General features: G+C 43.8%; 1 protein-coding gene across 5 annotated transcripts in view; it reads right to left on the bottom strand.

Annotated features, from left to right (window-relative positions):
* Nucleotides 1-16,563, bottom strand: part of RABEP1 (rabaptin, RAB GTPase binding effector protein 1) — a 113,968-nt gene extending 97,405 nt beyond the window's left edge. For 2 of the 5 annotated variants that reach the window (XM_054459450.2, XM_054459451.2), the window contains exon 1: nt 16,300-16,563. In XM_054459450.2, coding sequence (XP_054315425.2) covers nt 16,300-16,333 — 34 coding nt within the window. In that variant the 5' untranslated portion in view covers nt 16,334-16,563. The remainder of the gene's footprint in view (nt 1-16,299) is intronic. The other 3 variants (XM_063655792.1, XM_054459452.2, XM_063655793.1) reach the window with 2 other exon arrangements.
* Between the last annotated feature and the right edge of the window lie 911 nt (nt 16,564-17,474).

Raw genomic sequence — 17,474 nt, 5'->3', positions numbered from 1 at the left:
TCCCCAGCAAGTCACCTTCTGTGAATTCCTCTAGTATATTGTCCATTAGCTCTTGAATTTCTCCGAGATCCATATCTTGAAATCCTTTACCCTCAACCTTTTTGCCATATCCACAATCTCTTTCATGATTTCCTTGACTGGCTCTGTGCTAAATCCTGTGAAATCATGCACAACATTCAACACAGTTTTCTCCAGCAGGTATTTATTGTTTCAGGCTTGATGGTTTTCATGGCTTTTTAATGATATTTTCAATGGTGTAATCCTTCCCTATTTTCAACACATTCTCTCTGCTGGGGTTCCTTTCCACAATGTTGACGATCCTTCCCCATAGAGAACCCGTGTAATGAACCTTAAAGGTCCTTATGACCTTAGGACCCCTTTATGTAAAGCCTGCATTAACGTTGCCTTTGGGGGCAAGTAGACAACTTCGACAACTTCTTCAGTGTTTAACTGCTGGTGTTCTAAGTAGGCAGGGGCATTGTCCATTATCAAAAGAAATTTAGGCCAGGTGCAGTGGCTCACGCCTGTAATTCCAGCACTTTGGGAGGTCCAGGCAGGTGGATCATAAGGTGAGGAGTTCGAGACCAGCCTGGCCAACATGGTGAAACCCCATCTCTACTAAAAATATAAAAATTAGCCAGGCATGATGGTGCGCACCTGTAATCCCAGCTACTTGGGAGGCTGAGGCAGAAGAATTGCTTGAACCCGAGAGGCAGAGATTGCAGTGAGCCAAGATCATGCCACTGCACTCCAGCCTGGGCGACAAGAGCAAGACTCTGTCTCAAAAAAAAATTTAAAAGGCAGTCCTTTACTGGCCAGGCACTTGCTGACTTCAGAGGAAAACACTGAAGGAATCAATCCAGAAGAAAGGTTCTCATTGACCAGACCTTCTTGTACAACAAAGAAAAGACTGGCAGCTGATGTTATCTTTTCCCTTCAAGGCCCAGGGTTTAGCAGTTTTACAGATAACGGCAGTCCTAATCATAAACCCCACCACATTTGTTCAAAACAGTAGAGTTAGCCTATCCTTGCCTGCCTTAACCTTAAATCCTGGTGCCCACTTCACATCCTTACTAATAAATGTTTTTTGGGACATTTTTCCCCCAGAATAGGGCACTTTGGTGTGCATTAAATACCTGTTTAGGCACAAATACTTTCTCCTCAATTATTTGTTGTTGTTGTTGTTTTGTTTTTGAGACAGCATCTCACTCTATTACCCAGGCTGGAATACAATGGTGTGATCATGGCTCACTGCAGCCTCAACCTCCCAGGCTCAAGCAATCCTCCCACCTCAGCCTCTGGAACAGCTGGGACTACAGTCACATGCCACCACACCCAGCTAGTTTTTTCTATTTTTTGTACAGATGGGGTCTCCCTATGCTACCCAGGCTAGTTTCCAACTCCTGGGCTCAAACGAGCCTCCTATTGTCAGCCTCCCAAAGGGCTGGGATTATAGGGCCACAGTGCCCAGCCCTCTGATTTCCTTAATGGCATCTGGGAATTTACCTGCTGCCTCTTGGTCAGCAGAAGCTGCTTCTTATGTTATCTTGACATATTTTACGCCAAACCTCTTTCTAAAGTTATCAAACTGTCCTTTGCTGGCATTAAATTCTCCAGCTTTAGACCCTTCACCTTCCTTTGCTTTAAGCTGTCATATAATGACTTCACTTTTTCTCACATCTTACTAGAGTCTATAGGTTTACCTTATAGCAATCCTGCACCAACCTAAGAGCTGCATTTTCAATATGACATTAAAAGGTATTTCGCAAAAAGTACAAGGTTTTCATACCTGCTGGCTTAACTGCAGCAACAGCTTCACAAATTTCCTTTTTCTTTTCCTTTTTTTTTTTTTTTTTTGACAACGGTCCCTATGCTGGATTCATTTATCTTGAAATGGTGGGCAACCACAGCTGCAGACCTCAATCTATGGTACATATCAAGCAATTCAACTTTTTCTTGTAATGTCATGACTTTTCTCTGCTTCTTGGGAGCACTTCCAGTATCACTAGTAGCACACTGTATGGGTCTCAAGGTTTATAGTACAACATGATGAAAAACACACGAGAACCACAAGAGATCACTTTTTGCTGTGATACGCAATTTACTGAATGGACAAGCTGCTAAGAGATAATTAGCTTTTTTTTTTCTCTTTCTGAGACAAGGTCTTGCTCTGCCACCCAGGCTGGAGTGCAGTGGCACAATCTCGGCTCACTGCAACCTCCACCTCCCAGGTTCAGGCAATCCTCCGGCCTCAGCCTCTTGAGTAGGAGTGCCCCATCACGCCTGGCTAATCTATGTATTTTTTGTAGAGATGGGGTTTCAACATGTTGCCCATGCTGGTCTCGAACTCCTGAGCACAAGCGATCCACCTGCCTCAGCCTCCCAAAGCACTGGAATTAAAGGTGAGCCACCCCACCTGGCCGATCAGCATTTTCAGTAGATACGTGCAACACTCTAGTACACAGCAACAGGAAGTGGCTACAAAATTACTACACTTACAGTATGTACTACAGTTAATTTTATGTAGTTATGATTTAATACTGCATTTTTATGTTTATTTACATCTCTCCACTACAAATGGCGCCATGTACAGTGTATTTGTGTACATTTTGATAAATTTTAACTTTTGCCAATAGATTTCTGCACATTTATGGTAGTAAATTATAAAAGACTGGTATCCACATATGTTTTATGCATTCATGACATACATTTTTCTTAATTTTTTGATATTTCTAGGCTATGCTGTCTACAAGTTTTTCAAGTTGCTGCAAATTTCCAAAATATTTTCCAATATATTTATTTTTAAAAATCTGCATATAAGAGGACCCACAGTTCAAACCCACGTTGTTCAAGAGTCAACTATAATTGGTAAGTCGGACTTCATTAAAAATCAAAACTTCTGCAAAAGACACTGTCAGGGAGTAAGACAAGCCACAGACTGGGAAAAAAGTATTTGCAAATAAAATATCTGATAAAGAACTGTTATCCAAAATACACAAAAAACACTTAAAACCCAACAAGTGCTTGCTTACCAAGCCACCCACCTCTACCAAAAAAAAAAAAAAAAAAAACAACAAAACCTTAACAATAAGAACATGAGCAACCCAATTAAAAATGGGCAAAAGACCTGAACAGACACCTCACCAAAGAAGGTATATAGACGGCAAGAATACGAAGGGAATTCCTAATATTAAAACATAAACTGAGGGAATGTTAGCCTGTATTAAAGAGAAGTAAGAGTCCTGATCAAAAGAGAACGTTTTGCTGTTCTTTGCACAAGTCACATAGATTCTGTGTCTAAAATATTTTCACCAATTTTAGGTTCACCACTTTAAGAAGAGCATTATCAAACTCCTTGGCATTAGAACATTTGGCTAGCCTAGCAGAGGAGGCCACACAAAAATAATGAAGGCATAGGACCCTCATATGAGGAACTGCCAACATGGAAGAAAGCTCTTTAAATATTTGGCCGGGTACAGTGGCTCACGCCCGTAATCCCAGCACTTTGGGAGGCCAAGGTGGGTGGATCACCTGAGGTCAGGAGTTCAAGACCAGCCTGGCCAACACAGCGAAATCCCGTCTCTACTAAAAATACAAAAAAATTAGCTGGGCATGGGGGCAGGCACCTGTAATCCCAGCTACTTGGGAGGCTGAGACAGGAGAATCACTTGAACCCAGGAAGCAGGGGTTGCAGTGAGCCAAGATCGTGCCATTGCACTCCAGCGTGGGCAACGAAAGTGAGACTCCATCTCAAAAAAAAAAAAAAAAAAAAATTTGACGACCTTTCCTGTACAAGAGAAAATAGCCTAACTCTGATTCACTTAAGAGGTCAGAACCAAAGTGTAAAAGGGAAATAATTTGGGCCCCCAAAATTAAGAATTTTCTAATACTTACAGGTACTACAAAAAGTGGAGGTGCTCTAAAGACAGTAGATTTCCATCTCTTAAGAATAAATGCAGGACAATTTTTTGCAGAGCCAGACGTAAATTGCTAATGTCCTTCCATTACTCTCTACAGAGCCCTACTAGGTTCACAAAATGAAGGATAGGATTATTTTCAGAAACATTCTGCTTTTCTTAAGAACCAGAGGTCTCATCATGTTGTCCAGACTAGAAAGCAGTGGCTATTCACAGGCATGACCACTGCACACTACAGCCTTGAACTTCTGGGCTCAAGCAATCCTCCTGTCTTGGCCTCTCAAGTAGCTGGGACTACAGCTGTGCACCACCATGCCCAGCTAGAAAATTTCCACTCTTGAGTAACTAAGAACAGTCGGGAGATCATATGTAGATGGGGGCAGCCGTTTATTTAGACAATAAATGGAGCAGGAGTTTAGAGAAGGTAGATATCAATTGGGGATTGATGGTTAAAAAAATATTTTGTCTCAACTTCTGATATCCTTAACAAAGGAATGACAATCCACATCATGGTTTGCTCCCCTCAACCCATCAAATTTCCCACAATAAGGATCTAATCGTATCCTGTACTTAATAGTCTACTAGCCTTTCTCAACTCAGGGTCCATGAAAGAATTAAGTAAGCCCTAATGCCCAAGGCATTCAACGTATATAATGTATTAACTTCTCTCCTCTGCCTTTTTTTTTTTTTAGACGTGGTCTGGCTGTCACCCAGGCTGGAGTGCAGTGGCGCGATCTCAGCTCACTGCAACCTCTGCCTCTCAGGTTCAAGTGATTCTCCTGCCTCAGCCTCCCGAGAAGCTGGGACTACAGGCATGCACCACCACACCCAACTAATTATCATATTTTTGTAGAGATAGGCTTTCACCATGTTGGCCAGGCCTATCTTGAACTCCTGACCTCAGGTGATTCACCCACCTGGGCCTCCCAAAGTGCTGTCCTCTGCATCTAGAATGGTACTTGTTATGTCACCTTTGGGACAACTGAGAAAAGAGTCAAATTACTTTCTGTGTTCTTTAGTTAAGATAACCGAACAGGGTATAAACAACATAATCTACTTCACCGAAATAAAGGTCTTAAAACTGTAACCTCCATGAATACATGCATCTTGTCTGCCTTGTTCATAGTACATATATGTTCAAATCATATATAGCTGAATAAATGGATAAAAGAATGAAGGCCTCATATATTTAGTCAGTTTCTCTCTTCTACCTCAGAGTTTTCTCTACCTTTTCCTTTCATCCTTTCCTTTTTCCCCTCCATTTTGGAGAATGAAGTCCCCGTGGCCCCTCTTCACACTCAGATGCTCCTGTTCTATTTCATCTGCTTTCAATTCCCGAGACCCAGACCCAGCCCCATCTATTATCTCCTCGATCTTAAATCTTTAGGCAGTTTCTCCCTTTCCACTGGCAGTCCTTCATCATCTACAATTATTTAAATCTCTATTCTTAAAACACATACACCCCTTCCCACAATCCTACTACTCCCCCAAGTGACTGCCCCACTTATATGTGTATTACCATACTTTCAAAATTTAGTCTATATATGCTACCTCTACGTATTTACACCTTCCTTATTGAAACTCTTCTCTTAGAGGTCCTGATGACCACTTCATTTCTGATTTCAGTGAGCACTTCTGCCTTCATCTGACTTTTCTGCTGCACTTAGTAATGTTGATCATCCCCCTCTTTAAACTTTCTCCAATACTGACTTCTAACACTAATCATCCTAGCTCTCCTTTTTTATAGGGTTCACTGGTTTCCCCTCCCTCTCCCAATCCATTATTTTATCTGTGTCCTTCCAAAGAGCCCATACTTTTCTCCCTGAGCAGTATTCATCCTTGATGACTCCTACGCATTTGACATCTACATCGCTGATGTCTTCCCTGACTCCAGGCCTAGATTTCCAGCTATCTACTGGATATTTCTGCATGGTTGCCCCACCAGTATTCCAGATCAACATATCTATAAGCAAATCTGTCACTTTTTACTATTAAATGTGCCCTTCCACTGGTTGCCTAGATGGGTAAACAGCATCTACATTCTCAGAATCTTCAATTTCTCTCCTGCCCAAATTCCAAATCAAATGTTCATCAAGTTGCTATTTTACCACAGTATTTCTCACACCTATTATTTCCTTCTCTCCATTCCCATTGACCTACATTATAACTCCATCCTCTCCCTCTTAGACCAGAGCAATAGCCCAATCCATCTCCTTAACCAACCATCTGCCTCACAGTCTATCTATCTTCTGTATAATCTTCAGAGCAAGCTTCCTACACCACAGTATGGTTCACAATATCACTCTATCAAAACACAGTTCCAGCCACATCATCTAGTAAAATCCAAACTCATTGGTTGGCAGCAAAGCTTTCCACCATTCAGGCTCTCCTTTTTCAAACCTGTCTCTAAACAGGTCTCACACTCCCAGGATACCAGGTTATTCACACACCTCACACTGCACATTCTCCATCCCTACCCTGCAAAGATTATCCCCCTCCTCCAACCGCTGTCTCCAAGGCACCACTTCCATTCGTCAAAAATTCTATACAACTCTCAAGGCTTTATCCAAATGCCACTTTCTCCAATATAACTGGAGGTGCAGTGGGGGAGAAGTGGAGGGAGAGTCCTACATTAACTAACTTTCTGAATAAGATGTCTCTGCTATGTGTCATCAAAATATCATGAGTGAGGAAGAACTATAACATTAAACAACTGCGTATTGTTATCCATCTTTCAATATCTATTACCCATATTTATTCTATGACAAGTACTGTCCTGAGGATACCATTATAAGTCAGACAAATTGCCCTCTCCTCATGGTATATGTCCGTATTTACCACTAGACTTTTAAGACCCATAAGAAAAGGAACATTTCTCTTTTTTTTGCCATGCTGCAGGCTCTATCATAGTCTCTGGGGCTGTTTTTGCCAAAATCCCTTTCTGGAACATAAGAAAGGTACATTTCTATTTTGCTACAATAGCCCTAACACAATGCCCATCACCAATAGGCATAAGCAATAAACACTTGTTTAAAGAACTAACATACTAAAGAAAAAGGTCTTAAACGTTCTGACTATAATCAAGCTACATCAATGCTATGATTATCAGGCAACATCATAATGAGGCTTCTAGAGAAAGTTCATTCTACATAAAATGCAGTTACCAGAAGAGAGGTAACAGACCCAACTCTACTCCTACATTCTAGAACTGGCTCTGCTACAGTGCAAGTGACTTCTACCTCTTTAGTCCTTAGTTTCCTGATCCATAAATTGAGGGAAAATAACTACTCTCTAGGATTCCTTTCAGTTATATGACTTTTTATTTACTTTCTACAGGTTATATACATCTAGAAAACATCAGGTACCACTGAAGGTCATTAACAACTAGAATCTGAAAGAGAATCAAAAGAATGTTAAGCTGGGTGTGATGGCTCACGCCTATAATCCCAACACTTTGGGAGGCTGAGGCAGGAGGATTACATGGGCCCAGGAATTCAAGACCAGCCTAGGCAGTGTAGCCAGAACTTGTCTCTACTTTAAAAATAATTCGGCCAGGCAAAGTGGCTTATACCTGTAATCCCAGCACTTTGGGAGGCCAAGGCAGGCGGATCACAAGGTCAGGAGTTTGAGACCAACCTGGTCAGCATGGTGAAACCCCGTCTCTATTAAAAATACAAAAAAAAAAATTAGCCAGGCATAGTAGCGTGTGCCTGTAGTCCCAGCTACTTGGTGGGGCTGAGGCAGGAGAATCACTTGAGCCCAGGAGGCGGAGGTTGCAGTGAGCCAAGATCACGCCACTGCACTCCAGCCTAGGTGACAGAGCGAGACTCCATCTCAAAAAAAATAATAATAATTCAAGAAAGTTAGGTAGATTCAAGTCATGTGATAACAGAAATAAATATGTAGGAAGGAGATAAATAAAACATTAAAACTAGTCAAAACTAGGAGGTGGTAAGTTCCTTCTCCCCAGAAGGAAGAGAACTCAGACTATCACTTGGAATGGATTCAGTTATCTGATAAGAAAACTTTCTGTAATTTTACTTAGAGTAACAGCTTCCTCTGTGATCCAACAGCACCAACTGTACCTGCTTTCCCACTGGGCACCTTCTCAGTCTACGTTCCTAAGGCCCATTCCTCTACTAGGTCATAAAACTCTTAAAGGAACTACATATCATTCTTTTCTATATATCTCCCTCTCACATTCCCTGGCACAATTGTACCACACAAAATTAAACAATATTTATTAAATACTTCTAGGCTGGACGCGGTGGCTCACGCCTGTAATCCCAGCACTTTGGGAGGCCGAGGGAGGAGGATCACGAAGTCAGGAGATCGAGACCATCCTGGCTAACACGGTGAAATCCCGTCTCTACTAAAAAAAGAAACAAAAAATTAGCCGGGCGTGGTGGCACGCGCCTGTAACCCCAGCTACTCAGGAGGCTGAGGCAGGAGAATCGCTTGGACCCGGGAGGCGCAGGTTGCAGAGAGCCCGAGATTGTGCCACTGCACTCCAGCCTGGGCGACAGAGTGAGACTCTATCTCAAAATAAATAAATAAATAAATACTTCTATAAAGACAATATTCAAATTAATGACTACGTAAGAAGAGAACATCAAACTTCAGTGGATAAAAACCTAGAATATGATAAATGGAGATATTTTAGAAATTAGAGCCCTTAAGATTCAAAAGCAATTCTCTCCACAGAAAGCCAGGTAAGACATGAAAATTAAAGGCCATTACCTAATTCCAGGCTACTGTGTTGGGATATCAAAGCGACAAAGACTGTGGGTAAGTGCAGGGCTTTTGTTTTTCAGATTAAGTATCTCTGCTAGTTCAAAGGTTGGGAGATTTACCAAGTTATAATTTACAAACAAAAACATGAACTATTGAATAAACGTTAAGACAACTAGCTATCTATTCAGAAAAAAAAATAAAGGGTGCTCTGCCTCAGCCCTGGAAGCGAGACTGTTCCTTATGTCTACTAGTCCTGTATTCTTTAGGGCTTTCTTTTGTCGTAGTGGGTGATCTCCAGTTTAGTTAATAATTCTTTACATTAAACTTCTCTAGTCTAAAAATAAATAAATTGCAAATAGATTAGACTACAAAATATAAAAAATAATGACAAGTGTTGAAAATGGTAAGTTTTTTTCTCTTTAAATAAACATGAGTTGGGGAGGTCTTCTTCAGCAAAATAAGAAACCCAGAAACCACGAATTTTTTTAAAAAAAGGTCAGATCTACATAAAAATTAAAATTTTCTGCATAACAAAAAATTTTTAAAACGAGGTAAATGACAAACTGTGAGACCAAAATTTGCAATACATACCAAAGGGCTAATATAATTTACAAAGAGCTCCTCCAAATTACTGAGAAAAGGACAACCCAATGGAAAAATGGGAAACAGATATAAACAGACAAGCCACAAAAGAAAGACGTGAAACAGCAACTCAAAGTAGAAAAGAAAAGGAGGAAGAAGAAGAAAGGGAGGGAGGGAGGGAGGAAGGGAGGGCAAGCAAAAAACGAAAAAAATGAAAGAAAGAAAAAAATGAATGGAAGGAAGGAAGGAAGCAAGCCAGCCAGCCAATAAACAAAGAGGCCATAATTAATATAATTCCTATCCTGGAAGTGCAAATTAAAAAGCCACACTTCAACCAGGCACAGTGGCTCACTCCTATAATCCCAGCACTTTGGGAGGCCAAGGAGGGCAGATAAATTGAGAACAGGAGATCAAGACCAGCCTGGCCAACATGGTGAAACCCTGTCTCTAGTAAATATACAAAAAATAAGCCAGGTGTAGTGGTGCACGCCTGTAATCCCAGCTACTTGAGGGGCTAAGGCACGAGAATCGCCTGAACCTGGGAGGCAGAGGTTACAGTAAGCAGAGATCACACCACTGCACTCCAGCCTGGGCAACACAAGAAGACTCGGTCTCAAAAAAATAAAGAAAAGAAATAAAACAGGCCAGGCGCAGTGGCTCAAGCCTGTAATCCCAGCACTTTGGGAGGCCAAGGCGGATGCATCACCTGAGGTCAGGAGTTAGAGACCAGCCTGACCAACATGGCGAAACCTCATCTCTACTAAAAATACAAAATTAGCCGAGCATGGTGGCACATGCCTGTAATCCCAGCTACTTGGGAGGCTGAGGCAGAAGAATCACTTGAACCTGGGAGGCAGAGGTTCCAGTGAGCCGAGATAGTGCTACTGCACTCTAGCCTGGGCGACAGAGCGAGACTCCATCTCAAAAAAAAAAAAATAAACAAAATAAAAAGCCACACAACATCTACCTGCTTAAAATCCCTCAGTGGGTTCCCCTACAGCTCTAAGGAAAAAGACCCCTCAGGCCAGCCCATACCTACTCCTCTACCCAGGCACAGTGACCTTTCTTCAGTTATGTTACTCGTTCTGCATCCTCCAAAAACCGGAGTCCTGCTCATCCATCAGATCTCGGCTCCAGGACTACTTCATCAAAAGCCTTTACTTGACCTCTGTATATGGGTCAAATAAGTCAGTTATAGTCATTCATAGCATTGTGTCCATCTAGTTGCTCAGGCCAAACACCTTTGAGTAATCCTTGACTACTCAGTTTCTTTTGCATCCCATGTTCAATCTGTCAGCAAATCCTGTTGGCCATACTTCAAAATATAACCTCCATCCTGGTCCAAGCTTCAACATCTTTTTTCTGGATTCATACCTCCCTATTACTCCACTGCCAATCCAGCAGTCAGAGTGATTTTTTTTTTTTTGAGACAGGGTCTTACTCTGTCACCTAGGTGGGAGTGAAGTAGCAAGATCACAGCTCACTGCAGCCTCGACCTCCCAGGCTTAGGTGATCCTCCCACCTCAGCCTCCTAAGTGGCAGGGACTAGAGGCACAGGCCATCACACCTGGCTAATTTTTTGTAGAGATGCGGTTTTGCCATATTGCCCAGGCTGGTCTCAAACTCCTGGGCCCAAGCAATCCACCCACCTAGGCCTCCCAAAGTGTTGAGATTACAGGTATGAGACAACACCACGCCCGGTCAGAGTGTTTTGGGTTTGTTGTTTTTTTTTGAGACAGAGTCTCGCTCTGTTGCCCAGGCTGCAGCACGGTGGCGCTACTGTGTAGCTACTGTGTAACAGACTGGGATTTTTTTTTTGGGGGGGGGGGTGGAGAGTTTCACTCATCACCCAGGCCAGAGTGCAATGGTGTGATCTCGGCTCACTGCAATCTCCACCTCCTGGGTTCAAGTGATTCTCGTGTCTCAGCCTCCCAAGTAGCTGGGATTACAGGTGCCTGCCATCACACCTGGCTTTCTTTCTTTTTCTTTTCTCCAGACGGAGTCGTGCTCTGTCACCCAGGCTGGAGTGCAGTGGCACGATCTTGGCTCACTGCAACCTCCACTTCCCGGGTTCAAGCAATTCTCCTGCCTCAGCCTCCCAAGTAGCTGGGATTACAGATGCATGCCACCATGTCTGACTAATTTTTGTATTTTTAGTAGAGACTGGGTTTCACCATGTTGGCCAGGCTGGTCTGGAACTCCTGACCTCAGGTGATCCACCTGCCTCAGCCTCCGAAAGTGCTGGGATTACAGGCGTGAGCCTGTATACTGTTTGTCAGGCACAATTCTAGGTGTGAGCCACCACGCCTGTAATTCCAGCACTTTGGCCCAGAGTGATTTTTTTAAAACATAAGTGAGATCACATCATTCCTCTGTTCAAAGTTTTTCAATGGTTCCCCATAGTGAAAACCAATCTTTGCAATACTTCTAGGGCCCAAGAAGATCTGCCTCCAGCTCGTTACCTCTCTGACCTCATATCCTACTACACTCTTCCCCCAGGCCCCGTAACATCATTCCAGCCACACTGACCTCCACGCCATTCCTCAAACATGCCAGACATGCTTCTACCCTCAAGGCATATGCAAAAACTGATGCCTGCCCAGAACACCCTTCCACCAGATATCCTCAAGGCTAACTCCTCTATCTACTTCAAGTCTTTGCACAAATGTCATCTTCTCAATAAAGCTGCCTGACCAGCCTATTTAAAACCAGCCCCACCCCCTTCCCTTTATCCTGCTCTGTTTTCTTTTTTCCATTGCACTTATCATCTAACAACCCATATCATTTGCTTACGTTTGTTGTTTAATATCCGTTTCTCCCACACTAGGGCATGGTTATTTATTATCTATATTGCCCACTTATGTATTCCAAATGCCTAGAATTGTGCCTGACCAACAGTATACATTCATATTAGTTGAATAAATAGTTTTGTACGTGTCTATAGGATTATCTAATTAATGGCTGAATGATTCACTACTGGGTCTGGTTTTGTTCATCACTGTATTTCCTAGATCCTAGCATAGGATTCGGCATAGAATAGGCACACAAATACTTGTTAACTGAACAATACAACTTTTTTTTTTTTTTTTTTTTTTTGAGACAGAGTTTCACTCTGTCCCCCAGGCTGGAGTGCAGTGGCACAATCTCGGCTCACTGCAACCTCCACCTCCCGGGTTCAAGCGGTTCTTCTGCCTCAGCCTCCTGAGTAGCTGGGACTACAGGTGCGCACCACCACACCCGGCTAACTTTTGTATTTTTAGTAGAGACGGGGTTTCACCATATTGGCCAGGCTGGTCTTGAACTCCTGACCTTGTGATCCATTCGCCTTGGCCTCCCAAAGTGCTGGGATTACAAGCATGAGCCACCGTGCCCAGCCGAACAATATCACTTTTTTTAATCAAAAGACACAAACTTAAAACAAATGACATCATCCAGAGCTTGCAGGGTTACAGGGGAAATCCACCTGCCATATATCGTTGGCAAGTATGTAAATTGATGCCTTTGAGAGTAAGCTAGCAACAGGTATTAAAATTGAAACCACTCAGAACTCATGCCCTTTATTTAATTCACTAGTCTTACAGAAGTAAAAGAGTCCCTAAAAAATATGCACAAGGACATCCATTACAACACTGCTTATAAAATAATTAAAAATTGAAACAATCTACTTGCCCCACAGTAGGGAAATAGGCAATAAATCACGCATGGTACATGCATATGATGAGATCGTCTTTAACAAGAATGAAGAAGGCCTACAACACTGACCTGGAAAGTAGTCCATGATCTAGTACATAAGCCAGATGGCATGGATTTGAATCCTGCTCCCCCACTTAGTAGCTGTATAACACAGGCACGTTTAACTTCTCTGTGCTTCAGTTTCCTCATCAAGAAAACAGAAGCAGTAATATTTCAGTAGTACCCACCTCATTGCTATGAAGATTTCCTAAGATAATGCCTATAGTGTTTACAGAACATTACATGGCCACATAACCATGAGTATATAATATGATAGTTAACATTTATTAAGTGAGATAGGGAAGTTGCAGACTTATGTATGTAAAGCATGTCCTTCAGCGGTAAAAGGTAGCACGTCTGTGCAACTAACAGGAAACAATCAGGCATCCAGCCGGGCCAACATGGCAAGAATAAAAAATAATGAAGTAGGCTGGGTGCAGTTGCTCATGCCTGTAGTCCCAACACTGAGAGGCCAAGATGGGAGAATCGCTTGAGCCCAGGGGTTCAAGACCAAACTGGGCAACACAGTGAGACCCTCTCTACAAAAGAAAAAAAAAAGAAAAAAAGTGAAGTAAAACCAGAGCAAATGCTTCAAAGATATAGTTGAACTTAGATTAAAATAAATATTAAAATTTGAAAATTTTCACATTTTTGAAGTCTCAAGGGAAAACAGATCAATTGAAATTTCTTTAACTATTAAAATTACCTGTATTCCAAATAAGTAAACTAAGATGCAGTAGCAAAAACCCAAAACTTTTTTTAACTTACAAAATAATTAAAATGAATAAAACGATTACATTTCATCCCTTCAATTTACACACAAATCGATTTTCCTAATCTACCATATGGCCATGAAAAACAGACAATATATTTAAAAAAAAAAAAGTTATCAAAGACAATCGCCTCTGTAACAGGATAAAATGAGATAAAGTCAAAGACTAAGCAGTTATCTTTCACCACCAGTTTGACACAAAAGAATTCTGGCGATTTTTTTTTTTTTTTTTAAATCAGCAGGACTAGGAAATTCAAATGTGCCTAAAGCTAAAATGGTCTACATGAGTTCAGCTAAAGACACAAATTAAATCCCCAAAAGCCGGACTCACGGGCTCACACCTATAATCCTACCACTTTGGGAAGTGTAGGCAGGTGGATCCCTTGAGTTCAGGAGTTTGAGACCAGCCTGGGCAACATGGCAAAACGCCATATCTACAAAAATACAAAAATTAGCTGGGAATGGTGGCATGCACCTGTAGTCACAGCTACTTGGGAGGCTGAGGTGGCAGGATTGCTTTGACCCCAGGAGGTCGAGGCTGCAGTGAGCCAAGATCGCGCCACTGCTCTCCAGCCTGGGCAACAGAGTAAGATACTGTCTCAAAGAAAAAAAAAAATTAAAATCCCCAAGATGAACTTCCAAGGCACTGACACAAGGCACTCAAACGTACCAAATTATCTCTCTCCTACTGTAAAAAGTAGCCATGGCTACCTACATTAATTTAAAATAAAAATTGCAATCTATGCAAACTAAATCTCATCCTAGAGTCACAAGATTTGAAAAATAGGAAAGAAACCTGAACTAAAATAGCAAGAATACAAGATTTCCTAAAGCTAGTTTTCCCTAGCCTCTTTCAAGTGCTTAGTCACTTCTGCCTATTTACAAGGAAGACCATTTCATATCTTGAAAGAGGCAGGGAATTTTGATTCCAGACGGTCATGTCACCTGAGCTGCCCTAGACGTCTCTTTCCATGCAACTCAAGAGAAGGCAGCAGCCAGCTATGCATACCTACCACTCCTGATCAGAACCACAAGCTCTCTGTATCTTGCCTCTGTGTGCAGTAACAAAGAGGGATTGTGGAAGAACAAAGTTTTCTTGCCTGACACCAAATGCAAAAGGTGATCATTAAAATGCAGCCTGAGGACATTCCAGTTTCCTCTCTCTGACAGCCCACCAAAAATGCTTCCCTTCCCTTCTCCTGGAACAGAAACAGCAAAGCAGTTTCTTATAAAAGTCTAAGTGCTTACTGGACATCTCCCCTTGGGCAACTAACACCCAAAACTACAGGCTAACAGGCTCTGAAGCACATTTCCCAGAGAGCAGCCAGAACCTTAAAATCTGATAACACGGTTTCAAGTTCCCCAAAGGCAAGAATAAAGAGTAAGGGTTTCATGAAAGGTTATTTTGAGACAACCCCAAGGAAAGCCAAGTTTTAAAGTACCTACTCCATACCAAGCCCCTTTTCCCAACATTCTACTCTACTCACACTTAAAGATGCTAAGCACACACGCTGATTATAGAAATACACCAGAAAGAACTTTCACAACTAGATACAGTGGGATCTTGGAAAAGCCCAAGCACACTATTTCCAAACATCAATTCTAGGTGGTAAAACCTGGAACCATGTAGTCAATCTGTGAAGCACAGCTTAGTCCAATTTCCCAGAAGGTCACGAAGGGCTCTGACAACCAACTTTGATTATTTAGCATGGGGCCCTTTTTTCCTTCCAAGAATATAAACGACACATTTCTTCGACTTCACTTTTTTTTTTTTTTTTAGTTCCACAAGCAAACATCTTCAAGTAGTGCAAGTAGGCCTCAGCATTCTCAAACACTATTCTCATTATTCCTAATACCTCCATACTACTATTATTTTATATACACATTCGTGTTGCTATTTTTATAGATAAAATATAAAGGCATGAATTAACCTCCTGGTTAACTCGTGGGTGAGAATTCTGAGGCTCAACGAGGCTAAGAAATGAGCCCAGAGCTTGCTGGTTAAGAATACAGGTCCTCTAGATTCCCAGGCCCCAACACTTACCATTAAGCCACACTGCCATTCAGGGAATGCTACTAAATCCAGTTACTGTACACAACTACTTTCAGGTCACATAACTGGGTGCAAAGAGCTCTATAGCAAGGATTGGGGCGGCAGGAAGGGTACACTACCTAAGCTAAGATTGTTTTTCTTTAACGAATATAGCACATGTTCCCGATTTCCATCCTCCCCCACGGGCAGAACCCACGTGCCAGTCCCCCGCTACCCAGAACCGCTCCCTCCCCACACTACCCCACGCTACCCAGCAGCCTCCCCACGCCCTTCCCTCTGTCCTCCCGCAAGCGCTGCACCCGCGCCTCCCGCCCCCTCCCCAGCGACGGCCGCCGGGGCGCCCGCGCTGCCCTCGCGCGCCGCAGCCCGCGCGCCCCCGCCTCCGCCCGGCGGGGTCACCCCCGGGGCCTGCGCGCGCCCTTCCCGCCGCCTGCCCGCCCCGAAATCCTCTCGCGACGCCGACGCCGGGCAGGCCGCGCCCGTCGCGCCTGCCATGGTGGGCGCCTCACCGTCAGGCTGGGAAACCGGGCCCGGCTGCGCCATGACCAGGCGGCCGGCCTCGGGGAGCGGGGATGGGCGGGGAAGCGGCGTCCCGGGCTCCCGCGGGCTCAGCTGGCGGAGGAGGCGTCGACCGAGCCGCCGCCGCCGCCGCCCAGGGAGGAACCGCTAAGGCTGGAGCCGCCGGCGCCGCCACAGCCGCGGGCAGAGACGGACCCGACCGCCGACCTCCGCCTCCTCATCCTGACAGCGGGAAATAAGCAGTGCGCAGGCGCAGGGGGATGAGGCGGCACGTGACGTTGGCCGGAGGGGAGGGGCGGGGCCTCGGGAGCGCGGAGGGAGCGCCGCGGGAGGGGAGGGTCCGGGCCAAGCTGGGCGCCTGACCCAGCGGCAGAAGGAGGCTGAGTGCGAAGCGCAGCTGGAGAAGAGGGGCTGCAGTAGAGGCCTGGCCTCTCGAAGGGGCCGGTCCGGGTTCTCCACCCCAGCACAGTGGGGAAAAAAAAAAAAAAAGAATAAAGAGAGGAGGACGGATGGCGGGGTGCAGTTCCAGCCTCTACCTCTTCTAGCTTTGCGACCTTGGGAGAGTCACTTCACCTCTTGGAATTTTTATCGATATAACGGCTAAGAAAAGTTTAAACGAGGTAATAAAGTATGAAGAACTGTTTCCGAAAGTACTCGGCCTGGACTCCGGTCTTCTGATGTAGAGGCCAGTATACTATCCATTAAGCAAATACGTTTGGCTTTTTAGTCGTGATAGATGCTGGAGATACAGCCAGGTACAGACCCTGCACTCATGGCAGGAGAGGAGAAATCATAAACACAAAATGTGGCCCTTTATACCTGGGCCCCTGGGCCCTATACTTTAGGAACTCCCCTCTAATCACCACTACCCATCTGATTTCGACACCTGGAGCGCCCTGTGCCAAGGAGGTAGTTTAAAAAGCTTTTTTTTTTTTTTGAGATAGAGTCTCACTCTGACACACCCAGGCTGGAGTACCATGGTGCAATCTCGGCTCACTGCAACCTCTGCCTTCCGGGTTCAAGCGATTCTCCTGCCTCAGCCTCCCGACTAGCTGGGACTACAGGCGCACGCCACCACACCCGGCTAATTTTTGTATTTTTAGTAGAGACGGGGTTTCACTATGTTGGTCAGGCTGGTCTCAAACTCCTGACCTCATGATCCGCC

The sequence above is a fragment of the Pongo pygmaeus genome, chromosome 19 (genome assembly GCF_028885625.2).
Source record: "Pongo pygmaeus isolate AG05252 chromosome 19, NHGRI_mPonPyg2-v2.0_pri, whole genome shotgun sequence".
Lineage (NCBI taxonomy): Eukaryota > Metazoa > Chordata > Mammalia > Primates > Hominidae > Pongo > Pongo pygmaeus.
This window is presented reverse-complemented; position numbering and strand designations above follow the sequence as displayed.